Source organism: Callithrix jacchus, chromosome 10 (genome assembly GCF_049354715.1).
Source record: "Callithrix jacchus isolate 240 chromosome 10, calJac240_pri, whole genome shotgun sequence".
NCBI lineage: Eukaryota > Metazoa > Chordata > Mammalia > Primates > Cebidae > Callithrix > Callithrix jacchus.
The window spans coordinates 123,013,088-123,039,167 of record NC_133511.1 but is presented as its reverse complement, the minus strand read 5'-3'; the positions used below and the strand labels follow the sequence as shown (position 1 = coordinate 123,039,167).

Sequence of the window (26,080 nt, the reverse complement as noted above, 5' to 3'; positions counted from 1 at the left end):
GGCTCCACTGCGCATTCGCGCGGTCTTGGGTCCAGTGGGTTCTGTGAGCAGGTGGTCCTGTTGCGCATGCGCTCCTCAAGGGACGCGGAATTAACCCCGGAGATGGGATCCCAAAACTGGAAGGAGTTAGACCTGCTCCACCCACCACACAAACAGCAAATAACTTTACTGAACACTATCAAATGTGTTCAGACACCTTAAGCCAGTGTCTTCGAGGCTGGAAGTTCCTCCTTGGCCTCCCTGCGCTTGTACTTCCCCGGCAACGTGGTGTTCACTACCTCACGGTCTCCGTGGACACCTCCCTCCTACAGTGGGCGCTCGCTTCCTGGACTCCTGGGGTCGTGGCTCCAACGGGTGTTGTTTTCCCGAGGTCCCCAATTGCATAGCCCAGCTTCCGACTCCCTAGAACCAGTATCCTCAGGGAACGCTGCCTTCCCACGTCCCCCGGGTTGTTTTTCTCTTGAGATAGGATCTCACTCTGTTCCTCAGGTTGGAGTGCAGTGGCGCCATCACCGTGCACGGCAGCCTTGACCTCCCGGGCTCAAGTGATCCTCCCACCTCAGCTTTCCCAGTAGCTGGGACTGCAAGTGCACGCTACCACGCCCCTCTAATTTGTGTATTTTTTTATAGATATGGGGGCGGGGGTCTCACTATGTTGTCCAGGCTGGTCCTGAGCTCAAGCGATTCACCCGCCTTGGCCTCCCAAGTGCCGAGATTACAGGTGTGTGCCACTCTGCCTGGCCCTGGATTGGGTTTTTTAAACGTGTGAACTGTTAAGGAGCTCCACATGGGTGTCAGTGTGTCCGTGGAACCCCTGAAATTGAATGCAAAATATGGCACATCTGTGTGTATGATTTTTTTTCTTGAGGAGAGGATCCCTAACTTAAAACTACTGGAACTTAAAAAGACCAATGCACACATTCCCTCCTGAAACCCCTCCCCCCACCCAACGGTTACTAAGACTGTGGCTCCCTGTGTGGCACAGTCAGTCTGTGTTAGGGTATGTTGTATGCACCCCTCTGAGGGTCCACCCCCCCTCCCACTGACTGGGCATCCTCAGAGGCGGGAGTCGTTCCATCTTATTCACGCTTGAATTTCTAGGACCCAGCATACACATTGAGGATGGGGTGGAGAAGTCACAGTTCTTGCTCTTTGAGATGTCCCCACTCCTCAGGAGGAGAGAAGGGGCTGTGTGTGCTGGGTGGGGGGAACCAAAAGAGCCAGAGCTCCTGGGGGGATGTGGGGGGAACCAAAAGAGCCAGAGCTCCTGGGGGGATGTGGGGACAGAGCTAAGCCTGCTGCCCACTCACCTGCCACCTCTCACTTCCAACCTGGAGCCTCCACCACCACCACCAGAAATCCCACGCTGTGTTTGCCATAAAGCCTTTCATTTTTATCTCAGGGACTGCACTCCGGGTCCACGCTGGGGGTGTGGTGCCTGCCAGGCTGGCTGCCGGTGGGTTCTTTCCTTGGGGGGCTCTGAGGAGAGTGCTCCATTCTCACCCTCATTGGCCTGTGGCTCCTTCAAGACACAGATAGAGCCCCCTGGCTCTTCAGCTGCCACCCCCATGCCCAAAGAAACCACTGACAATGTGGCTTCAAACCCTGCTCCTATACTGGCTTGCTGTGTGGTCCTGGGCAAGTGACTCTCTCTTCTCAAGTCTCACTTTCCTGATTGTCAAGTGGGCTTCATAGTCCCTGCTCTATACCAGGTTTATTCGAAGGCATAAGAGAGGTATCCGAGGAGTAACCAGTGTGGTGCCAGCCCCTAATGAGGGCTTGGTGTGCGGCAGCTCGGATGGCTGCAGAGTCCCACACTGACTCTGCTGCTTGTTCGTTCCTGTGTCCTTAAGCAAGGCCCTGCCTGTCAGGTCCTTAATTTTCTCATTGAGAAGTAGGAATGACAACCCTGGCCTAGACTTCCTTGGGTGACAGGAAGGGCAGGGCCTAGGGGAGGCCCTCCAGAGCCCAGAGTGCTGGTGTGGGCGCCCCATCCCTCAGCAGCATGACAGAGCCATTTCTTGACCTGCCGGGGGACTCACCTGGGTTTTCTGGGGGTGCCCACTGTGTCCGCCTTTCCTGCCTCAGCCAGCAGCTGCTCCTCATCTAGCCCCAGTGCTGACAGCACCTGGGAGAAGCGCCGGGTGACAGTGAGACGGGCATTGGCCTGAGGAAAGAGAAAAGGGCTTCCTGCTCTGTGCCAAGGCTGCCGAGGGCAAGCTGGGGCTCTGGTTACTGAGTGGGCCCCAGGGACTCCCCAGCCCTGGGATCCTATCTGCAGGGACCTCCGCCCATGCTGCTTCCCTACCCACTCAGCCAGCTCTTCGCAGCGGGCAGCTGTGTGCTTGCTCAGGTGCCAGCCTCACCTGCATGGCCTGCTGAAACAGGAAGGGCCGGGCCTGCACCCTGTGCTGGATGCCCTGCAGCTCTGCCTGGTACTCAGCAAAGCGCTGTCGCTCCTGACGCCTGCAGGAGAGACAGGCTTTTGGGCAGCTAACCGTGGACACAACTGTTCATCCCCACTCTTGAGCCCGCTCATCTTTACTCAGGGCTTGATATTCATGCTCTCACCCTCACCTTCATAAAGCGATTGCATGCCCATTCTGGCCTTGGATTCCTTGTGAAGTCAGCCAGTGTGGACATTATTCACCAATTTACTGATGGCTCAGGAGGGTTGAGGGACTTGTTCAAAGCTGGGCAGCTGGGAAGTGAGGGACTGAGCCCTGTGCAGCCAGGGCCTTCCCATCCTCCTGTGCCACCCCCGTGGGAAAGGGGCCAGTGCTGGCTTCTGAGCTTCCAGACACCTGCTTCCATAGCCTCCCTCTCCCTGTCCTCTTCCCCTTGAGGGGAAGCTGTGGTTGTTAGCTGTGTGACTTTGGGCAAGGCCTCTCTCTGGGCTTTGCGCTCAGTTTATTTCACTGTGCTATAGCAGCGATCGGACAAGCTTGCCAGAATTCTCTGTGGTTCTTATAAGCAGACAGCTTGGAAAATAGGACAGAGAAACTTAAAAAAAAAAAAGTGTTTCAAATTTAAAAACCACATCCTGGAGAGATCAGGCTTCCATTGGAGAAGCACAGTTTTCATTTACAAGAACCCAGTTTGGCTGGGTGCAGTGGCTAGCACCTGTAATCCGAGCACTTTGGAAGGCAAAAGAGGGCGGATCCTTGAACCCAAGAGATTGAGACCAGGCTGGACAACACGGTGAAATCCTGTTTCTACAAAAAAATGCAAAAATTAGCAGGGCGTGGTGGTATGCACCTGTAGTCCCGGCTAGCTGAGAGGCCGAAGTGGAAGGATGCCTTGAGCCTGGGAGGGCTAGGCTACAGTGAGCTGAGACTGTGCCACTGCACTCCGGCCTGGGCAACAGAGCGAGACCCTGTCTCAAAAAAACCCCAAACCCAGTTTGTGCACTTGTCAGAATGTGTCTGCTTGAGAAACTTGAGTGTCACTCTTCCTCGTGAAAAGAGCACCCTGTCAGCAAGAGGGGCCTTCAGGCCACACCCCAAATGGGACCAGACATCCTTCTGTGAAGCACATAAGAGAGACCTTGAGGTGTGGAGGCAGCACCCATGGACTGGAGGGGAGGGGAGAAGCAGACAAGACCTCAGGACCTGTGCTGGGACCTCAGAGTGAATGTGCTGGGCCCCGTGGAAAAACACCACCTTGCTGGGTCATGTGCCCTTGGCCCTGTGGCAGGGAAGGAAGCATCCTCCACTGAGAAAAAGACGTGGACTTGAAAACCCTCGGCCAGGAACATAAGTTGCCTTGAAAAGGGTTTTCACCATTTAGGAAGGAATTCACAGCAGTTACAAGGGGAGGTGGAAAATGAGCTGGCAGTCTCTATCTTTTAGTGATATCATGTGCACTTTTCCTGCTGGATACTTTATGCTATTCCTCTTTCTTTCTTTCTTTCTTCCTTCCTTCCTTTCTTTCTTTCCTTCTTTCTCTCTTTCTTTTTCTTTCTTTCTTTCCCTTCCTTCCCTCCCTCCCTCCCTCTTTTCTTTCTTTCTTTCTTTCTCTTTCCTTTTTTTTTTTTTTTGAGACAGAGTTTTGCTCTTGTTGCCCAGGCTGGAGTGCAATGGCACCATCTCGGCTCACTGCAACCTCCGCCTCCCAGGTTCAAGCGATTCTCCTGCCTCAGTCTCCTGAGTAGCTAGGATTACAGGAATGTGCCACCATGCCTGGCTAATTATATATTTTTAGTAGAGACAGGGTTTCTCCATGTTGGTCAGGCTGGTCTTGACCTCAGGTGATCTGCCTGCCTTGGCCTCTCAAAGTGCTGGGATTATAGGCCATTGTGCCCAGCCACTTTATGCTATATCTGTTAAAAATGACAGGAGTCCTGATTAGAAAGGGAAGTTGTGCCTGTGGGTGTCAGCCCCATCCATCATCTCAGAATGGAAGGAGGACAACCTCTTTTGTGCCCGTCCTTCCTAGGCAGGACAGAGTCTCCTGTTCCGATCACACAGTGAAGCTCACAGGCTGTAAGAGCTGTGAGACCATGTGGGAGACATCTACTGATGACTTAATGGTCTCAAATAGAAAGTGAAAGGAGTGAGGTTGAATCACTCTTCTGTCGCACCTGCCACTTGGAGTTCTGAACCTGACACTTCCTGCCTTGCTATCAAAACAAAACATTTGGCCAGGCACAGTGGCTCACGCCTGCAATCCCAGAAATTTGTGGGGCTGAGGCAGGTGGAGCACTTGAGGTCAGGAATTCGAGACAGCCTGGGCAATATGGTCAAACCCTGTCTCTACCAAAAATACGAAAAATTAGCCAGGTGCGGTGGTGCACACCACAACTGGGAGGCTGAGGCAGGAGAATTGCTTGAGCCCGGGAGACAAAGGTTTCAGTGAACCGAGATCATGCCACTGCGCTCCAGCCTGGGTGACAGAGCGAGACTGGGAAGAAGGGAGTGGCCCAAGCAGTCCCCTAAAACGCATTTGACCTCTCAGAGCCTCTCTTTCCAAATCTGTAAAATTGGGGCGACTAAGATTGAGCCTCAAAGAGTAGATGATCAGAACCCCACTGAAACCTCTGTGGATCCTCACCCTACTTGTCATGGACCAGAGGAGACGGTGCAGAAAAAGATGCCCTGTGCTGACTGCACCCAGGAGGTGCTCAAATCAATGGCACTAGTTTTGGTCACATTTATTCGTATTACCTGTTTCACTAGGTTGAGCTCTTATGGGAAGGGCCTGGTATCTTTCATCTAAAGGGAGAATTTGAGCACTCAGGCAGGCAAGGTGGCTGGAACTCAGTTCTACTACCCACCCGTGACCTTTGGCAAATTATTTAAGCTCTCTGAACCTCAGTTTCCTCACCGGCAGGTGGAGATACTGAGGAAGGACAGTAAGGTGGGCAAGCCATACAGACTTGTCCCCTTGTCTGAAGCCCCGGGGCTCCTTTCACAGTCGCTCTGGGTCACTTGTGCGCTTGTGCATCAGCACCTAACTCTTTATTTTTATTTATTTATATTGAGATGGAGTCTTGCTCTGTCACCCAGGCTGGAGTGCAATGGCATGATCTCAGCTCACTGCAACCTTCGCCTCCCAGGTTCAGCGATTCTCCTGCCTCAGCCTCCCTAGTAGCTGGGACTACAGGTGTGTGCCACCATGCCTGGCTAATTTTTAATTTTTGTATTTTTTTAGTAGAGGTGGAGTTTCGTCATGTTGGCCAGGCTGGTCTCTCCTGACCTCAGGTGATCCACCAGCCTCAGTCTCCCCATGTGCTGGGATTACAGGCATGAGCCACTCTAACCCGGCTGAGTGCCTAACTCTTTTTCAGGATAGCAGTCCTCGGGGATACCAGATGGCTACAAGTTCCCTGATACCTAGAAGAGCCCAGGGAAGAAAACAAAAGCCCCTTATTCATAATGTAGCTTCCCCAATCTCCAGTCAATCGGCAAAAGCCCTGGAAGCTATTAGCTACAAATTCCTGCCTTGGGGGGAGCTAGGGACTTCTCGGGGTCCCGCATACACAGCTAGGCTCAAGGTTTAGCTTATAGCAACATTTTCCTCATTTTAATAGTAAAAAACACACCCCTAGGTGGTGATTTCTAATGATATCTGTGATGTGCATTAGCGCATACAGATGCTGAGCGCATGCGACAATCACAGGTCCGCCTCTGCATACCTGACCAGGATTTTGTGAATATGTATGAACAAATCCCACGAAAGGAATTCCTTTTAAGGCACAAGCTGCTGTCTTTCCTTCTGAGCAGTTCTCAGGGTGGGCTTGGTTTTTTTGTTTGTTTGTTTTGTTTTGAGACGGAGTTTTCGCGCTTGTTGCCCAGGCTAGAGTGCAATGGCACTCACCGCAACTTCTGCTCCTGGGTTCAAGCAATTTCTCCTGCCTTAGCCTCCCAAGTAGCTGGAATTACACCCATGCACCACCACACCTGGTGGTTTTTTTTTTTTTTTTGTATTTTTAATGGAGACGGGTTTTTCCATGATGGTCAGGCTGGTCTTGAACGCCTGACCTCAGGTGATCTGCCCACCTCAGCCTCCTGTGAGCCTTTTCCTCCTTTTTCTTTTTTTTTTTGAGATGGAATTTTTGCTCTGTCGCCCAGGCTGAAGTGTAGTGGCGCAATCTTGGCTCACTGTAACCTCCACCTGGGTTCAAGTGATTCTTCTGACTCAGCCTACCGAATAGCTGGGATTACAGGCATGCACCACCGTGCCCGGCTAATTTTTGTATTTTTAGTAGAGATGAGGTTTCACCATGTTGGTTAGGGTAGCCTTTGCTTTGCAATAACCTTCTTTGCCTTTGAACTTGCTCTCAAATTCTTTTGTGCAGCCAAGGGAATAATCTGACCTGGCCCACCAGCAGGTGGGCCTGTTAGGAGTCCAAAAAAGGTTTGCCAATAGATTTGCTTCTTAGGAAAATGGTCACAATATAGGAAGAGAATAAAACGTGACTCTTCAGCCAACTGTGAACAATGGTTATCTCCCAGAGTGGGGTCACAGGGCGGTTCACCTTCTCCAGTCAATATTTCTGTGAAATTTTATAACAAGTATGTCTGGCATTAGAAATCAGGAAATGAAGATTTGAAGGTCTGGTCATAGATGTAGAATATTTTAACCTTGAGCATTCGACAGCAGCAGAGATTGTCATTATATTAACTGGTGGCCTTCGACGGGCCCCTTCTCCCCATGCCTCAGTATCCTCATCTGTAAACACGGCGAAGTGGCCTGGCCAGCCCCAGGGAAGGCGAGGGCTGGTGCTCCTCGGTCCTGTAGACTGAGACCTGTCACGGCCTCCCTGCCCTCTTCCCACCGGGCCCCCCAAAGCCTGGGCTCTCTACCTCAGCTCCTCCAGCTTGCGCTGGGCCGCCCCAGGCCCCCGGCTCCCTCTGGGCGCGTAGGCCGCCAGGCAGCGGGCCACCTGCTGCTGTACATGCTGTGTGCGGGCCCGACGCAGCTCGGCCTGCTGCCGCTCCTCCTGCCGCTGCTGCTCCCATGCCTGCAGCAGGCTCCTTGGGTAAGAGAGGGAAGGGAAGGGGATGGGGGTTTATGGGAAGCAGAAGCCTCACGGAGGGCCAGGGGCTGAATGGGGCAATATGGAAGCCTGTGGAAAGGGACTGCAGGGTCCAGAGCCAGTGTTCTGGGAATAGGGTTTGTCATGGAAGTCCATGACAGAGGCTACCATAGAGGCTCAGCCCTCAGGCCCAGATCAAGGCCTTTCCCTACTCTTTCTAGAACTCTCTTGCTTCCAGGCCAGGCACAGTGGCTCATGCCTGTAATCCCAGCACTTTGGGAGGCGGAAGCACGTGGATCACCTGAGGTCAAGAGTTCGAGACCAGCCAGGTCAACATGGTGAAAACAGTTTCTACTAAAAATGCAAAAATTATCAGGTGTGGTGGCACAGGCCTATAATCCCAGCTACTTGGGAGGCTGAGGCAGGAGAATTGTTTGAACCCAGGAAGCAGAGGTTGTGGTGAGCTGAGACCATGCCATTGCACTCCAGCCTGAATGACAAGAGCAAAACTCTATCTCAAAAAAGAAAAAAATGAAGGGTGCTTTGGAAGAATTAATATTATTAAAATGTCCATATTATCCAAAGCAATTTACAGATTCAGTGCAATCCTTTTAAAATTCCAATGACATTTTTCTCAGAAATAGAAAAAGCAATTTTAATATAGAACCACAAAAGGCCTCAAACAGCCAAAGCAATCTTGAACCAAAAAAAAAGGCCAGGCATAGTGGCTCACACCTGCAATCCCAGCACTTTGGGAGGCTGAGGCAGGTGGATCGCTTGAGCCCAGAAGTTTGAGACCACCTTGAACAACATGACGAAACCTCTTCTGAACTAAACATACAAAAAATTAGCCAGGTGTGGCGGCCCACATCTGTAGTCCCAGCTACTCAGGAGGTTAAGGTGGGAGAATCACCGGAGCCCAGGAGGTCAAGGCTGCCGTGAGCCATGATTCAGCCACTGCACTCCAGCCTGGGCGACAGACTGAGATTCTGCCACAGAAAAATGAAAAAAAAAAAAAAAAAAAAAAAAAAAAGAGGCTTAGTGACACTGGTCTGGGCTTTGGTCTTTTGGATATGACCCAGAAAGCCCAGGCAACAAAAGCAAAAATAGACAAATGAGGTCGCATCAAACCAAAAACCTCCTGCACATCAACAGCAGCAGTAACAGTCAACAGAGATGACATCGAGAACAGGAGAAAATATTTGTAGCCATACATCAGAAAAGGAGTTCAATTCCAAAACATGCGAGCTCAAATAACTCAATTAAAAAACGGGCAAAGGCTGGGCATGGTGGCTCATGCCTGTAATCCCAGCACTTTGGGAGGCTGAGGCAGGTGGATCATTTGACGTCTGGAGTTCAAGACTAGCCAGGCCAACATGGTGAAATCCCATCTCTACTAAAAAATACAAAAAAATTAGCTGGACACGGTGGTGTATGTCTGTAGTCTCAGCTACTCAGGAGGCTGAGGCATGAGAATTGCTTGAACCTGGGAGGCGGAGGTTGCAGTGAGCCGAGATTACGCCCCTGCACTCCAGCCTGGGTGATGAAGTCAGGCTCCATCTCAAAAAATAAACAAATAAAATAAATAGGCAAAGAGGCAGGGCATGGCGGCTCACACCTGTAATCTCAGCACGTTTGGAGGCAGAGGCAGCAAGATTGCTTGAAGCCAGGGGTTGGAGACCAGCCTGGGCAACATAGCAAGACCTGATCTCTATAAATAAAAAGTAAAAAAATAAATCAGCTGGAAGTGGTGGTGTGCACCTGTAATTCCAGCTACTCAGGAGGCTGAGGCAGGAGGGTTGCTTGTACCCAGGAATTCAAGGCTAGAGTGAGCCATGATCATGCCACTGCACACCAGCCTGGGAGACAGAATAAGATCCTGACTCTAGACAAAAAAAAAAAAAAAAAGACTCCAAACAGACATTTCTCAAAAAAGACAGTCTTTTTCATCACTAATCACTAATCATGTGGGAAAATCAAGGTTCTTCAAAAAATTACAAGTAGAACCACCATGTGATCCAGCAACCCTCTTCTGGGTACGTATTCAAAGGAAATGAAATCAGCATGTTGAAGAGGTAGCTGTACGCCAATGTTCATTCCAGAAATATTTACAGTAGCCAAGATATGAAATCAACCTCAGTTTCCATCAACAGATGAATGGATAAAGAAAAGGTGGTGTGTATAAACAATGGCATTCGGCCAGGCACGGTGGCTCACACCTGTAATCCCAGCACTTTGGGAGGCCGAGGCGGGTGGATCACGAGGTCAAGAGATCGAGACCATCCTGGTCAACAAGGTGAAACCCCGTCTCTACTAAAAATACAAAAATTAGCTGGGCATGGTGGTGTGCGCCTGTAGTCCCAGCTACTCGGGAGGCTGAGGCAGGAAAATTGCTTGAACCCAGGAGGCGGAGGATGCGGTGAGCCGAGATCGCGCCATTGTACTCCAGCCTGGGTAACAGGAATGAAACTCCATCTCAAAAAAAAAAAAGCATTCTTCAGCCTTAAAAAGAAGACAATTTGCAACAACATGAATAAACCTGGAGGACACCACTATGTTAAGGGAAATAAGCCAGGCATAGGAAGACAAATGCCATATAATCTCATGTGCCAAATCTAAAAAAAGTAAAACTCAGCATCATGGGACCCCATCTCTACAAAAACTTTAAAAATTAGCCCGGCATGGTGGCTCATGTGTGTAGTCCCAGCTACTCAGGAGACTGAGGTGGGAGGATTACTTGAGCCCTGGAGGTCAAGGCTGAAGTGAGCCATGATTGCACCACTGCACTCCAGCCTGGGCAACACAGCAAGACCTTGTCTCTAAATAAATAAATAAAACGTCAAACTCACAGAAGCAGAGAGTTGACGGGTGGTTACCAAGGTCTCAATGGGTTTGTGGGGAGAAGAAGGGAGAGGTTGGTCAAAGGATGAGACATTTCGGTTAGAGAGGAGAAATAAACTCAAGAGATCTATTGTATGATCTGATGCCCGTAGTTAAAAGCAATGTATTGTATACTTGAAAAATCACTAAAAGTGTAGATTTTAAGTGTCCTCACCACAAAAAAAAAAAAAAAAAAGTAAGCCCAGACACAGTGGCTCACACCTGTAATCCCAGCACTTTGGGAGGCAGAGGCGGGAGGATCTCAAGGTCTGGAGTTCAAGACCAGCCTAGCCAACATAGTGAAACCCCATCTCTACTAAAAATACAAAAATTAGCTGGGTCTGGTGGCGTGTGCCTGTAATCCCAGCTACTCGGGAGGCTGAGAAAGAATTGCTTGAACCTGAGTGGCAGAGGTTGCAGTGAGCTGAGATCGCACCACTGTACTCCAGCCTGGGGACAGAGCAAGATTCTGTCTCCAAAAGTGAGGTAATGCATATGTTAATTAGTTTAATTTAGATATTCCACAATATATACATATTTCTAAACCTCATGTTGTTCATGAATACAATTTTTATTTATTAATTAAATAAATCTTTAAAAAAAGGAATTATGGCCAGGCATGGTGACTCACGCCTGTAATCCCAGTACTTTGGGAGGCCGAGGCAGGCAGATCATGAGGTCAGGAGTCCAAGACCTGCCTGGCCAACATAGTGAAACCTACCTCTACTAAAAATTCAAAACTTATCCAGGCAAGGTGGCAGGAGCCTGTAGTCCCAACTACTCGGGAGGCTGAAGCAGGAGAATAGCTTGAACCTGGAAGTCAGGGGTCGCAGTGAGCCGAGACCACACCACTGCACTCCAGCCTGGGCAACACAGACAGACTCTGTTTCCAAAAAAGACTGTGGGGTGCTACAAGAATGCTCAATGAGCTGGGCACGGTGGCTCATGCCTATAACCCCAGTATTTTGGGAGGCTGAGGTGGGCAAATCACGAGGTCAGGAGATTGAGATGATCCTGGCCAACATGGTAAATCACCATCGCTACCAAACATACAAAAATTAACCCGGCATGGTGGCGTGTGCCTGTAGTCCCAGCTACTCAGGAGGCTGAGGCAGGAGAATTGCTTGAATCTGAGAGGCAGAGGTTGCAGTGAGCCACTGCACTCCAGCCTGGCAACAGAGTGAGACTCTGTCTCCAAAAAAAAAAAAAAAAAAGAATACTGAATGAACTCTCCCCTGCTCTCACATGCCACCTGTCACCAGTCACCAAGGCCTACTGAACCAGTCTCTAAATGTCTCTTAAATGGATCTCCTCCCTCCATCCACAGGGCCTCCTGGTTGAGGGCCTCATGGTCCCTCATCCCAGTGTTGCCAATAGTCTCCCCTTCAGCTCCCACTGTCTCCTTTGCTTTAGAAACAGAGTCTCGGTCTGTTGCCCAGACTGGAATGCAGTGATGTGATCATGACTCACTGCAGCCTCGAACTTCTGGGCTCAAGAGATCCTCCTGATTCAGCCTCTAGAGAAGCTGGGCCCATAGGCGCTTTCCACCAAACCAGGTTAATCTTCTTTTCTTTTGTAGAGACAGTGGTCTCATGCTGACCAGGCTGGGTTGGTTGGTTGGTTGTTTGAGACAGAGGCTCGCTCTGTCGCCAAGGCTGGATGGAGTGCAGTGGTGCGATCTTGGCTCACTGCAACCTCCATTTCCCAGGTTCAAGCAATTCTCCTGCCTCAGCCTCCTGAGTAGATGGGACTACAGGCACACACCACCACATCTGGCTAATTTTTTATATTTTTAGTTGCCCAGGCTGGTCTCGAACTCCTGAACTCAGACAATACACACATCTCAGCCTCCCAAAGTGCTGGGATTATAGGTATGAGCCACTGTGCCTGGCCTTTTAACTTCGTTTTAAGAGGCAGTGTCTCACTCGGTTGCCCATGCTGAGTGCAGTGGCAGGACCATAGCTCACTGCAGTCTCAATCTCCTAAGCTCAAGAGATCCTCCTACCTCAGCCTCCTGAGTAGCTGGGACTACAAGCACATGTCACCATGCCCAGCTAGCTCCAAGTCTTGTAATAGTTATATCCTAAGGTCCCATGAGTAGATAATAAATGTTGCATTAATCACTTAGTTAATAGATTAATGGATGGATAGAAGAAAAGATGGGTAATAAAAGTGACTGTGTCAATAAATAATTGGCCAGGTATTCAGAGAGATGGATACACGGTTGAGTGGATGTTTTCAGTAGCTGGATGGATGGATGGATGGATGGATGAATGGATGGGTGAGTGGGTGGGTGGGTGGATGGATGGATGGGTGGGTGGGTGGATGGGTGGGTGGGCAGATGGATGGATGAGTGAGAGGGTGGGTGAATGGATGGATGATGTTTGGATGAATGGATGGATGAGTGGGTGGGTGGGTGGATGGATGGATGGGTGGGTGGGTGGATGGGTGGGTGGGCGGATGGATGGATGAGTGAGAGGGTGGATGAATGGATGGATGATGTTTGGATGAATGGATGGATGAGTGGGTGGGTGGGTGGATGGATGGATGAGTGAGAGGGTGGATGAATGGATGGATGGTGTTTAGATGAATGGATGGATGAGTGGGTGGGTGGGTGGATGGATGGATGGATGGTGGGGTGGATGGGTGGATGGATGTATGGATGGGCGGATGGATGGATGGATGGATGGATGGATGTTTGGATGGATGATGTTTGGATGGATGGATGATGGATGGATGGGTGGATGGGTGGATGGATGGTTGGGTGGATGGAGGGATGGATGAGTGGATGAATGGATGGAGAATCCAAAAGTTTGGCGAATGGATAAACAAAGAAATGAATGAGAGTTCAAATGCCTCAGCACGTCTTAGAGAACTGGCTCCATCTCTACTTCTCACTCTTGCCTCCCACTCCCTTCTCTACCCTCTTACCTGGTGGCTTCCTGTCGTTTGTGGAAGGTGCGGTTAGACAGGTTGGCAGACAGGAAGGTTTCATCGCCTCCCAAGGCATAGCCCTTCCCATGACGTTTGGAGGCCTGGAAGGCATCTCTCCGAGCCCTCCAGTGCTGCTTTTGGGGACCTGTCCACAGTGAGATCAAGTCAGGGACTGCCCTCTCTCTCCCAGCCCACCAGGCAATCCCCCCAGCACCCAGGGCACAGCCTAGCCTGCCTGAGCTCCTGCCTCCCTGAGTGCTCTCCCAGTGGTGTTGCTTCGGGGAACCCAGGCTCTGAGCCGCGTGCTCACCACAATCCAGGTCTCTCTGGAGCTGACTGTGCAGCTTCTCCAGGTCCCACGGCTCCTGTAGCTCCTTGGCCCTTGTCTTCCTCCTCCGTGGCCTTTGGAGGTTGTTGTAGCTGGGGGTGCTCCCCTGGCTCTGGCCCTGTTCCCCCTCATCTGAAGCCTCCTCTCCAGAAATCTGCCCCTTTTTCTGAGAACCAGCCCTCCTTCTGTGGGTAGCCCTGTGCTCCCCCTCCTCAGCCTCCTCTGTGGCATCTGAGAATTGCTCCTCCTCTGAGATCGGCTCCCTTCTGGGGCGCTGGGGCAGCTCCACAGAACTCAGACCCTTCTCGGCTTTCTCAGCACCCGGGCCTGGCAGCTGGACCTGCTCGTCGGACACCGATCCTGATCCTGGCCTCCTCCCAGGCAGCTGGAGGTCACACTCACAGTGGGGCTCTGGTCCTTGTCCTCCTTTGCCAGGAAGGATGGAGACACCGCCCCAGGCTCTCAGCCGCTGTCTCACCTTTAGGTTTCGTGTCTCTGTCTTCTGGCAGCAGCCAGGGTTCTCTGGGAGGCTGCCTGTGGACTTGCGCCTGAACTGAGGCTGGGAGAGTGAGGAGGGCAGGGGCAGGACTTGGTGGCTAGAGGCTGGGGAGCTTGGCTGAAGTGCATCCCGGACATCTGTGGCAATGCTTTCCCAGGCCCACTGGAAGGGGAAGGAGGGCTTCCGAGCAGAAGGGGTGAAGAGACTGAAGAAGGAGAGGGTGGGGGTCAGGTTCCACACCAGCCCCCAGAAGGGCCTGACCCCAGCACCCACCTGACCCATCCTACTGCTCCTTACGCCTCAGCCTCTTCAGAACCCTGTCCTTTCTTGCTCTGACCCCTGGGCTTGCGGTCCTTCTTTGCTGTCTGCCTTGAGCTCTGAGACCTCCGTTGCAGGTCCTGATTTGGCACACCGTCACCACTCCCCAGGTGGCCCTGGGCACAGACAGTAGGGGAGGTTAGCTCGGAGCAGCCTTCTGGACTGTGTTGCACCTTGCCTGGGTGCCCTCCTCTTCTGTGCACCTGGCTGGGCCTGACTGGACCCCTCTGGGCCCTTGTTACCATTAAAACCAATGGAACACAGCCGAGCGCGGGGCTCATGCCTGTAATCCCAGCACTTTGAAAGGCGGAGGTGGGCAGATCATCTGAGGCCAGGAGTTCGAGATCAGCCTGGCCAACATGGTGAAACCCCATCTCTACTAAAAATACAAAAAAAAAAAAATTAGCCGGATGTGGTGGCCTGTGCCTGTAATCTCAGCTACTTGGGAGGCTGAGGCAGGAGAATCGCTTGAACCCCGGGAGGCAGAGGCTGCAGGGAGCCGAGGTTGCGCCATTGCACTCCAGCCTGAGCAACAAGGGCAAAACACCATCTCAAAAAAAACAAAACAAAACAAAAGAACTCGACTGAACACCTCCATTCTGCATATTAAAATAGCAACAGCCGCCATCTGCTGAGCACCTACTATGTGCTCAGGACTTTCATACATGAACACACATTACCTTCCCAAGGACCCTAGGAGGCCCCATCATGCGGAGGAGATCACTCCTCTCATGCGGAGGAGAAAGCTGAGGCTCAGAGAGGCTGAGTAACTGAGGTCACACAGCTGGAAAGTGGTGGAGCCCAGATTCGTCACCTTTGCACCAGGCCGCCTCTGGGCCCTGGACTGCACTCCCAAATGTCCCATTGGGCCCTGGACCTGCTACAGCCAAGGCGGAAACCAAGGTGGTCTTCATCAAGGTGGTCTTCATCTTTCTTGAAACCCTGTTCCTCCCGCAGTGTTCCCTAAATTGCCCCATCATCCCTCAGCTTCCCCCAAGGCCTTTAGGGCTCCCTGTGGTCCCTGTCCCGGTCCTGCCCCCTGACTTTCACTGGACCTCAGCTCAGGTATCATGGTTTCTCAAGAGCCTCCCCAGCCCAGGCCTCCCTGACCCAACGCGGCCCTCCTGGAAATGCCCCCACTGGGCCTCCCTCACCTGCTTGTCCCGAGAGATGGTCAACAGCAGCTTGAGCAGCCTAGAGCTGCTCCCCGGAGCCTGAAGCTGTGTGTCCTGCCCTGGTCGCCCCAACGGGGCCCTAACCAACTGTTGGTGGGTATTTAGCATATCGGTGTCCTCCCCATCCTGCCCCATCCCCCACCCCCGCTGTGGAACTGCCCAACAGGCCATCTCTATGGCAACCAGTCCTCAGCCAGTCTCAAGGGGTCAGGACAAAAGTATGCTAGGAGGCGGCAGTGGGGTATGTGAGGCCCATTTCCTTCTGGGGGCAAATTCAGCAGGATGCCCAGGAATGGTTCAGCGCAGAGACCCAGGGCCAGGTCCTGCCTCTGCTCCTGCCTCAGCCACTGGCTCCCCGTGTGACCTGATGTAAGTCCCTGTCCCCACTTCACCTGTGTTTCCCCATCTGTCTGTACAGGGGACCTCAGGACTCGGCCATCTCACAGAGTCCTCACACCCGTGAAGATGCCCAGGCGGTGCCTGAGGCAGGCCCTCTCCATCAGCCTGTCTCCTGCGCTGCCCCCAGACCCAGCTGGGGCCCCGAAGGAACCAAACTGGACTTTCACAAGATTTTATTTAAATCCTCGCACTCCCAGGCTGGGTGCGGTTACTGAGGCCTGTAATCCCAGCATTTTGCAGGGTTGAGGCGGGTGAATCACCTGAGGCCAGGAGTTCAAGACCAGCCTGGCCAAAATGGTGAAATACCATCTTTGACAAAAATGCAAAACAAATTAGCCAGGCCCAGTGTCTCGGGCCTGTAACCCCAGCTACTTGGAAGGCTGAGGCACGAGAATCGCTTGAACCTGGGAGGCAGAGGCTGCAGCAAGCCCAGATTGTGTCACTGCACTCCAGCCAGGGCAACAGAGGAAGACTCTGTTTCAAGAAAAAATAAACAAATCCTTGCACTCCCAGCCCCAGTCAGGAAGTTGAAGGTTGTGTCCAGGAGACAGGGCATATTCATAGGCCATGAGGTTCTGGAAGGAGTTACAACATTTAAATCTCACCTGAGGCCGGGCACAGTGGCTCTTGCCTGTAATCCCAGCACTTTGGGAGGCTGAGGCAGAGGATCACCTGAGGTCAAGACCAGCCTGGCCAACATGGTGAAACCCCATCTCTACTAAAAACACAAAAATTAGCTGGGCATAGTGGCAGGTGCCTGTAATCCCAGCTACTTGGGAGGCTGAGGCACGAGAATCACTTAAACCCAGGAGGTGGAGGTTGCAGTGAGCTGAGACTGCACCATTGCACTCCAGCCTGGGCGAAAGAGTGAGACTCCATCTCAAAAATCAAATAAAAATTTAAAAGGATGAAAAGATCTTACCCCAAACTTCTAAGCAGTGCTAAAATGCCTTGGAATCTTAAGTCCCCATGGGATGCCTGGTGCTGACCGCTGAGGCCTGCAGTACGAGGACATGGTGCTGAGCTGAGGTCCTAGAGATGGACCAGCCGGACTGGAGGCCTGGTGTGGCCTCTCACTAGCTCTGTGACGGGTTCCCCACTCTGCAAAACTGGAATCATGGCCCTAGCTCATAGGTTTGTGCAAGGACTACATGAAACCCCAAACAATGAAATTGGTAAATGTGATTATTACTAACACTAACTGACCACTTTCTTGAGGCTGCAGAGCATAGTGGCTAAGAGCGCAGAGGAAGCGCTTGGGTGCAAATCCCAGCTCCTCCACTTGCCCTGTGCCCTCTTAGTGCCTGTTTTCTCATGGGAAGTAGGGGGCTGGTTATAATCGTATCTACCCTCAAGGTAGTAGTAAGGATTAAATCACTAGGCAGATACAAACAGAACATCCTCATGACTCACGGGAACTTCTGCTAGTGTTGCCGTTACGATCATCATTTTTTTGAGATGGAATCTCGCTCTGTCTCCCAGGCTGGAGTGCAGTGATGCAATCCTGGCTCACTGCAACCTCTACCTCCTGGGGTCAGGCAATTCTCCCACGTCGCCTCCTGAATAACTGGGATTACAGGTGTGTGCCACCATGCTCAACTAATTTTTGGAATTTTTGTAGAGATGGGTTTTCACTATGTTGGCCAGGCTTGTCTTGAACTCCTGACCTCAGGTGATCCACCCACCTTGGCCTCCGGAAGTGCTGGGATTACAGACATGAGCCACTGCGTCCGGCCACATTGCTATTATTAGGTCATCAGTGATGTGCCCCCAGTGTGGCAGGTTATCCTGGAAGTTACCCTAGAGGCAGAATTTTTCTCAGACCTGCCTATGGCCCTGTGGCCCTGTGGTCCCTCTTCTGCGCTCAGGCTCCATCCCAGTAGCACCTGACAGTGAGCACATCCAGTGTAAACATCCTACATAGTGCTGCTCCAGGTGAAGCTCTTTTGCCATCCAAAATATGCAAACTCTGTCCTTTCTGGGGGCTGCCATCCTCCTCCCACACCTGGAGCCCAGTGGAAGGCACAGGTGTAGGCAGCTCCACTTTCAGAAATGGAGCCCCCCAGACCGCAACCCAGCTGATTTCCTGGACAGTCTAGAACCCTGGGCCACTGTCTTCCCTGGCAGAGGGCAGGTCTGGATTTCTCAGGTTGATATTTTCATGACTGCACTTCAGCTTGGGTGACAGAGCAAGACCTTAACTAAGAAAAAAAAAGAACAGAATCCATCACAAAAAAGAATGGAGTCCATCACATCTGTGTTCACAACCAGCTCATGGGTCCTGGCTCTCACTGGCTAAAAGTCAAAGTCCTTACTGGCCCACTAGGTCCCGCACGTTTCACAGATGTCTACCTGCAAGGGCCACCATGACCCCTGATCCAACCACACTGTCTCTTCAGTACATCGGCCAGTCCCATCTCAGGGCCTTTGCACTGGCTGTTTCTTCTTCCTGAAAGGCTCTCTCCCCAGAATCCACATGGCTCACCCTCTCAGGACCTCCAGCTTTCTGCTACAATGACACTTGCCAAAGAAGCCCTCCCTGCCCAGATTTCCTAAGTCCCTAAGAGGCCCCACCCCTTACTCTGCTTCATTTATCACCCTTGCCATGAATTCATTCGCTTGCTGATTGCCTGCTCAGTGACGTGCCTCCAGCTGTCCTCCCCGTCTCTCTCTGGGATCATTTCCATCAGCACAAATGTACTGTTGCTTCTCCCTTGACTCACTTCCCCCTTCAATACTGCCTCGTTTCTCTGTTCCTTTTGCAGCAAAGCCTCCTGAAAGAGTTTTCACTGGACAAGGTTAATTTCCCCCTTGCCTTTCTTTCTTGAACCCACTCCAGGCAGGCTGCACCTGCCCAGATCACTGGTGCCTTCCCTCCCACCAAGCTGAGGTCAGTGGCCAGCTCCTCCCCAGCTCCTCTGCCAGTTCCTCCTCCCCTTCCAGGAGAGGGACAGCTGCACCTTCTCTCTTCTTTGTCCACATCCACTCTCCTACTGGACTCACCAGGCTCATGGTTCTCTGTTTTGAGTTTTGGGTTTTTGTTTTGTTTTGTTCTGTTTTTGGAGACAGGGCCTCACTCTGTTGCCTAGACTGGAGTGCAGTGGCATGATCGTGGCTCACTGCAGTCTCGACCTCCTGGGCTCCTCCTACCTCAGCCTCCCAAGTAGCTGGAACTAAAGGCATGCACCACCATGCTTGGCTAATTTTTTGTAGAGATGAGGTTTTGCCAAGTTGCCCAGGCTGGTCTCAAACCCCTGGACTTGAGAGATTTTCCCACTTCAGACTCCCAAAGTGTTGGGATTACAGGCATGACAGGCTCATGTTTAAATAAAATCTATCAGCCAATGAGCTCCACTTTTATCTGTAGTCCAGTCCTCTCCCTCAAACATGGAAGGTAAGTTCTGCCCCCCAAACTCCAATGGCCCACTCCACTAGGTGTCTAACAGGCAACTCACATTTAACAAATCTGAAACTGACCCCCTGACCCACTCCACAGCCTGCTCCATCTGGGCCTAGTGATTATGCTCTCCTTTCTGTTTCTCCAGCCAACAACCTAGGCTCTTCTCTTTCTCTGACATGGTATGTCCTATCCAGCAGTTGTTCCTGATTTCAAAGTGTGTTCAGAATCTGAACTCCCACCACCACCCATTTGGACCGGTTGACTCCTACATAGACTTTCTGCTTCTTCATGGTTAATTTCCAACCCAGCAGCCTGAGCCATTTGTTAAGATTCTACTTAAAACCTGCAATGGGAGCCTGGCATAGTGGCTCACACCTGTAATCCCAGCACTTAGTGGCTCACGTCTGTAATCCCAGCACTTTGGGAGTCCAAGCCAGGAGGATGGCTTGAGCCCAGGAGTTTGAGACCAGCCTGAGCAACATGGGGAAACCCTGTCTCTACTAAAAATACAAAAAATTAGCCAGGCATGATGATGTGTGCCTGTAGTCTCAGCTACTAGGGAAGCTGAGGTGGGAGAAGTGCTTGAACCCAGGAGGTGGAGGTTGCAGTGAGCTGAGATTGCATCACTGCACTCCAGCCTGAGCAACAGAAGAAGACTCTGTCTCAAAAAATAAAATAAAATAATAAATAAATAAATGTACAGATAGAAAACATATCTTTATTGATTCTTCAGATAGAAGTTACATATGTATGTTGTCAAAAATTTAAATATGTGCAGTAGAACTGTTAACTATTGGATGTGTATTTGGCCAGTGTTTTTCCCCTGTGAACACAAACAAACGTGGCACTAGGGCTGGGCGCGGTGGTTCAAGCCTGTAATCCCAGGACTTTGGGAGGCCGAGGCGGGTGGATCACGAGGTCAAGAGATGGAGACCATCCTGGTCAACATGGTGAAACCCCATCTCTACTAAAAATACAAAAAATTAGCTGGGCATGGTGGCGCGTGCCTATAATCCCAGCTATTTGGGAGGCTGAGGCAGGAGAATTGCCTGAACCCAGGAGGCGGAGGTTCCGGTGAGCCAAGATCGCACCATTGCACTCCAGCCTGGGTAACGAGCGAAACTCCATCTCAAAAAAAAAACAAAAAAACAAAAAACGTGGCACTGACAGCCTGAGCAAAGGGGACCCAGCATTCAGGCAGAGACAGCTGCATCCTTCTCCACCCACCCACTCCCCCTTGGGCCAAGCTGTTCCCAGGCCTGGATAAAACATGAGTAGGCATTATGACTCCTCAAGTCACCTTAGGTGATAAAAAGTCCTTTGATCACTAAGAACAGCCTCAGAAATTGAAATGTCTAGTCTGGGCTGAGCGTGGTGGCTCCATGTCTGCAGTCCTAGCACTTTGAGAGGCCAAGGCAGTTGGATCACTTAAGGTCAGGAGTTCAAAATCAGCCTGGCCAACATGATGAAACCCTGTATCTACTAAAAATACGAAAATGAGCCGGGTGTAGTAGCGCTCGCTGTAATCCCAGCTCTTCAGGAGGCAGAGGATGCAGTGAGCTGAGATCGTGCCACTGCACTCCACCCTGGGTGACACAGTAATACTCCATCTCAAAAAAATGCTGAAATTATAGGCATGAAGCACCATGTGTTTTGTTTTGAGAGACAAGGTCTCATATTGCCCATGCTGGCCTCAAACTCCTGAGGTCAAGAGATCCTCCTGTTGCAGCCTCCCGAGTATCTGGATTATCAGCACATGCCGCCCTCCCCTGCTAGCACTGTGGTTTTTTTGTTTTGTTTTGCTTTTTGAAACAGAGTCTTGCTCTTTTGCCCAGGCTGGAGTGCAGTGGGGCAATCTCGGCTCACTGCAACCTCTGCCTCCCGGGCTCAAGCAATTCTCCTGCCTCAGCCTCCCAAGTAGCTGGGACTACAGGCATGTGTCACCACGCTTGGCTAATATTTTTCAGTAGAGACCAGGTTTCGCCGTGTTGGCCAGGCTAGTTTGAACTCCTGACCTATTTACCCATGTTGGCCTCCCACAGTGCTGGGATTACAGGTGTGAGCCACTGCACCCGACCAGCACTGTGTTTTTAAAAAAGCCTTGTCGACCCTGACTGTTGCATAGTGTCCGTAGTTTCCTACATACCCGTTACTTAATCCATCCTTCTGATGACGGATGCCAAAGTGGCTCCCAACTCCTGTTCTCACAAGGGACACAACACCCCTGCACATGCCTCTTTGTCCACCTGCATGAGAATCTCTCTGGCATGCTTATCAAGGACTGAGAGTGTAAGGTCTTGGCATAAACATACATCCAACTTCAGATTGCTTGAGAGAAGGGTTGTGCCAGTTTATGTACCTACAAAGGACCAAGAATTTCTGTCTGCCCACATTCTCACCAAATGTCGGCATTATTCAACTTATGAATTTTGACTAACCCTGTGGCCGAAGAATGATATCTTGTAATTTTTTGTTTGTTTGTTTAAGACGGAGTCTTGCTCTCTTTCCGGGGCTGGAGTGCAGTGGTGCGATCTCAGCTCACTGCAGCCTCTACCTCCCAGGTTCCAGTGATTCTATCGCCTCAACCCCCCAGAGTAGCTGGGATTACAGGCACATGACCCATGCTCAGCTAATTTTTTGTATTTTTAGTAGAAATGGGGTTTCGCCATGTTAGCCAGGCTGGTCTGGAACTCCTGACCTGAAATGATCCACCCACCTTGGCCTCCCAAAGTGCTGAAATTATAGGCGTGAGCCACCGCGCCCTGCCGAAGGAGTTCTTTATTTCCTAGATCACAGTCACCTGTCAACCTTGTCTCTGAGGGCTCTAATGTAACAGAAATCCTTTTTTTTCACCCCGGCTGGAGTACAGTGGTACAATCTCCGCTCGCTGAAACCTCCGCCTCCTGGGTTCAAGCAATTCTCCTGCTGCAGCCTCCTGAATAGCTAGAATTACAAGCACGTGCCACCACACCTGGCTAACTTCTGTAGTGGAGATGGGATTTCACCATGTTGGCCAGGCTGCTCTTGAACTCCTGGCCTCAAGTGATCCTCCCGCCTTGGCCTCCCAAAGTGCTGGGATTACAGGCACGAGCCACTTTACCCGACCAGAAATCCTTAATTTTTTTCAAGGCTTGTCAAAAAATCTTTAATTTTCATGGCGTTAGATTCATGAATGTTTTGAATAGAGCTTTGTATTTTGGGAGTCTTAAGAAGTTGTTTTCCTGCCCCTAGGTGGGGTATTTTCCTATATTCTATTATATTAGTTCACGCTTAACATCTGTGTCCATAATCCAGTGCTCTATACAGACTTTCCGTTTCTGATAGTGTCCTTATGTTGTTTGGTCTGGGCGGGGGTGGTCATAAAAAACTGGGCAGCCTTCTCTCTTTCTGTCTTCTGCAACAACTGGTATGAGATAAAGACCATCTGTTCCTTGAAAGGCTGGTAGAACTGCCCTATAAAAACATTTCCAATGGGCTCTTTCACATTGGAGTCTCAGATTACAATTTTCTTTTTCTTTTAGGGTTTTTTTTTTTGGGGGGGGTCGGTGAGACAGAGTCTTGCTGTCGCCCAGGCTGGAGTGCAATAGTGTGATCTCGATTCACTGCAGCCTCCACCTCCCAGGTTCAAGTGATTCTTGTACCTCATCCTCCCAAGTAGCTGGGATTACAGGTGTGTGCCACCACACACAGGTCATTTTGGATTTTTTATTAGAGACGGGGTTTCACCATGTTGGCCAGGCTGGTCTTGAACTCCTGGCCTCAGGTGATCTGCCCGCCTTGGCCTCCTGAAGTGATGACATTACAGGTGTGAGCCACTGCACTTGGCCTATTTTAGTTTTAGTTTGTTTGTTTTTTTTCAAGAGACAGAGTCTCGCTATGTTTCCCAGGCTGATCTTCTACTCCTGTCCTTACAGGATCCTTCTGCCTTAGCCTCCCTAAGTGCTGAGGTTAGGCTGGGCACGGTGGCTCACACCTGTAATCCCAGCACTTTGGCAGGCCGGGAAGGGCGGGCGGGGGATCACCTGAGGTGAGGAGTTCGAGACCAGCCTGGCCAATATGGTGAAACTCCACCTCTACTAAAAATACAAAAAACGTCTGCAGACATAGTGGCAGGCACCTGTAATCCCAGCTACTTGGAAGGCTGAGGCAGGAGAATTGCTTGAAACTGGGAGGCAGAGGTTGCAGTGAGCTGAGATTGTGCCACTGAACTCCAGCCTGGGTGACAGAGTGAGACTCTGTCTTAAAAATATAAATAGGCTGGGTGCAGTGGCCAACGCCTGTAATCCCAGCACTTTGGGAGGCCAAGGCGGGCAGATCACCTGAGGTCAGGAGTTTGAGACCAGCCTGACGAACATGGAGAAACCCTGTCTCTACTAAAAATACAAAAATAAGCCAGGTGTGGTGGCACATGCCTATAATCCCAGCTACTTGGGAGGCTGAGGCAGGAGAATTGCCTGAACCGAGGAGGCAGAGGTTGTGGTGAGCTGAGATCACGCCATTGCACTCCAGCCTGGGTAATAAGAGCGAAACTCCGTCTCAAAAAAAAAAAAAAAAAAAAAAAAAAATATATATATATATATATATATATATATATATATATAAACCTCCATAGGGGACTCAAGAGTCAGATCATGTGGGGCCTGGTAGGCAGGAATTTTGGGTTTGTCCTAAGCATGATAAACAGCATGAAAGAATATTCGACCGAGGCTCCAGAGTGGAATAGACATGAAATGCCATGGTGAATTGCTTGCTTCTGGCCAAAATGCGAAAGTTGAAAGAAAGCAGAAACCCACATTGCCACTGTTGAAGCCCCTCATTCACCTCAAGAGTATAAAGCGATCAAGGGTGGATTTGAAAGGGGCAGTTTGCAGTGATTTGATTTGGAAAGAGCTGCTATGGCACTGAGTCTGCAGGGGGTGGAACTGGGGAGCCGCCTTCTAACCCCAAATCTGGTGAGAAGCGCTTCAAGGAAGCCCCCCAGAGAGCTTGAGGTGGGCTCACTACAGTCATGGTGGCCCAGTGGGTATCGGTAGGTGAGGCCTCCAGAAAGGGGGTGAACTATGGTGGGCACTGGCCAGCGGGAATGGAAGAAGGGGTCTGGCCCAGCGGGCTTGTATTCTCTGGCACAGGGTATGCAACAGAGTGGGTTAGTGCATGCCACTTGAAAGAAAGCCAGAGCTACCAACAGAGAGCCCCTGCCCATTTCCCAGGAGTTTCAGTCAAGGGGGCAGTGCCTAAGGGAGACTCCAGGAGCCCGTGAAACCCTTCGGAGGGCAGGAGCCAGCTTTAGACAGCTGCCATCTAGGGAGTGAGATGCCATCTTACACCACTGCCAATCCAGCACATACTCTCTGCACCCACTGCCCTCCCTTCCTCCCTGTACCCCAAAGGCAGGGTCTTCTCAAGCCTGAGAGTGGTGCCACGGAGAGGCGAAGAGCTGACTTCCCCCACTCCTTATCCGTGGGGGCTGCAGTGGCCAGAAGTGGGAAATACTTCATTGTTTTTTTTTTTTTTTTGAGACAGGGTCTTACTCTGTTGCCCAGGCTGGAATGCAGTGGTGCCATCTCAGGTGCCTGCAGCCCAAACTCAAGCTATCCCTGTAGCCTCAGCCCCACGAGCAGCTGGGACAACAGGTGTGTACCACCACGCCCCGCCCAAGACTATTTCATTCTAAATCAAGTTCTGGGATTTGGCTACTACACACAACTGGGTACTTTTTAATAGAGATTTGTTTAGTAATTTTAGGTGATCACAAGACAGTGAGGAAATGGTATAAAATGTAATGGCTGCATTCCCTCTGACTGTGAATAGAAATTAGACTGGAGGACCTGGGTAACAGTGGCCTGCCATCCAGGAAGAAGAATGGGAGGCAAGGGAGTGGAGGGCGGGGGAGGGGAGGGAGGGGGAGTGGAGAGCAGGGGAGGGGAGGGAGGGGGAGGGGAGGGCAGGAGAGGGGAGGGAAGGGGAGGGGAGAGCAGGGAAGAGGAGGGGAGAGCAGGGAAGGGGAGGGGAGAGCAGGGAAGGGGAGGGGAGAGCAGGGAAGGGGAGGGGAGAGCAGAGGAGGAGAGGGGAGAGAAGGGGAGGGGAGGGAAGGGGAGGGGAGAGCAGGGAAGGGGAGGGGAGAGCAGGGAAGGGAAGAGGAAAGAAGGAGTCTGAGCCTGGGCCGGCCACCTTGCAGAGGTCAAGAGAGGTCAGGGAGATGTGGCCATGGAGGGAAGAGCAGAGCCCACAGTGGGAAAGAAGATTGTCTAGAGTGAGAGCCCCCATCCAAGTGAACAAAGTATTTCAAAGAGGAGGAAAGTGACCAACTATGACAAGAGCCACTGAGAGGTCAAGGCGAGCCCAAATGAGAACAACTGAACCACCTGGACCCACTCTCCAAGGACTCATTGTGGGAGGCTTATTACAGGCTTCGGCTGTGGGAATGTGGCTGAGGCTGGCCTTTACCACATCACACGGTGGGCCCCATCTGAAACTGTTCCTTTGGAGCTAACGTCTAGGAAAAAATTTCTTTCCACTGAAGAAGTTTTCTCTGGGAAAAAAAAACAAAACTTTTTGCTTTGGCTGCCAGAAGGCTCAGAGCTAAATGTGATATTTAATTAATAAAGTACTTTTGCAGGCCTTTATGGGCTGCATATTTATATATTTATGCTATTGTTTCTGATCT

The 26,080-nt window shown here is 51.1% G+C and overlaps 1 protein-coding gene and 1 long non-coding RNA gene across 5 annotated transcripts; one reads left to right on the top strand and one right to left on the bottom strand.

Moving 5' to 3' along the window:
- Window positions 1-685: 685 nt before the first annotated feature.
- Window positions 686-17,723, bottom strand: TSGA10IP (testis specific 10 interacting protein). 4 transcript variants are annotated; one of them, XR_013523494.1, is made up of 9 exons: window positions 17,427-17,723; window positions 14,419-14,555; window positions 13,605-14,326; window positions 13,292-13,439; window positions 7,308-7,478; window positions 2,367-2,466; window positions 2,043-2,167; window positions 1,311-1,522; window positions 686-814 (listed from the first exon to the last, which is right to left on the bottom strand). XR_013523494.1 is itself a non-coding variant. In XM_035263357.3 (8 exons), exons 1-8 carry the CDS (start codon window positions 15,747-15,749, stop codon window positions 1,399-1,401), a joined length of 1,683 nt encoding a protein of 560 aa, XP_035119248.3. In that variant the 5' UTR covers window positions 15,750-15,760; the 3' UTR covers window positions 1,294-1,398. The 4 variants fall into 4 exon arrangements, 1 of the variants encoding a protein (XP_035119248.3); XR_008474839.2 differs by lacking the exon at window positions 17,427-17,723 and adding an exon at window positions 15,594-15,760; XR_013523495.1 differs by lacking the exons at window positions 7,308-7,478; window positions 17,427-17,723 and adding an exon at window positions 15,594-15,760.
- LOC118145532 (uncharacterized) lies at window positions 15,810-25,720 on the top strand. Its single transcript, XR_004730741.2, has 3 exons — window positions 15,810-15,983; window positions 24,937-25,046; window positions 25,592-25,720. It is a non-coding gene; the product is annotated as an uncharacterized LOC118145532 (long non-coding RNA).
- Window positions 25,721-26,080: the final 360 nt, after the last annotated feature.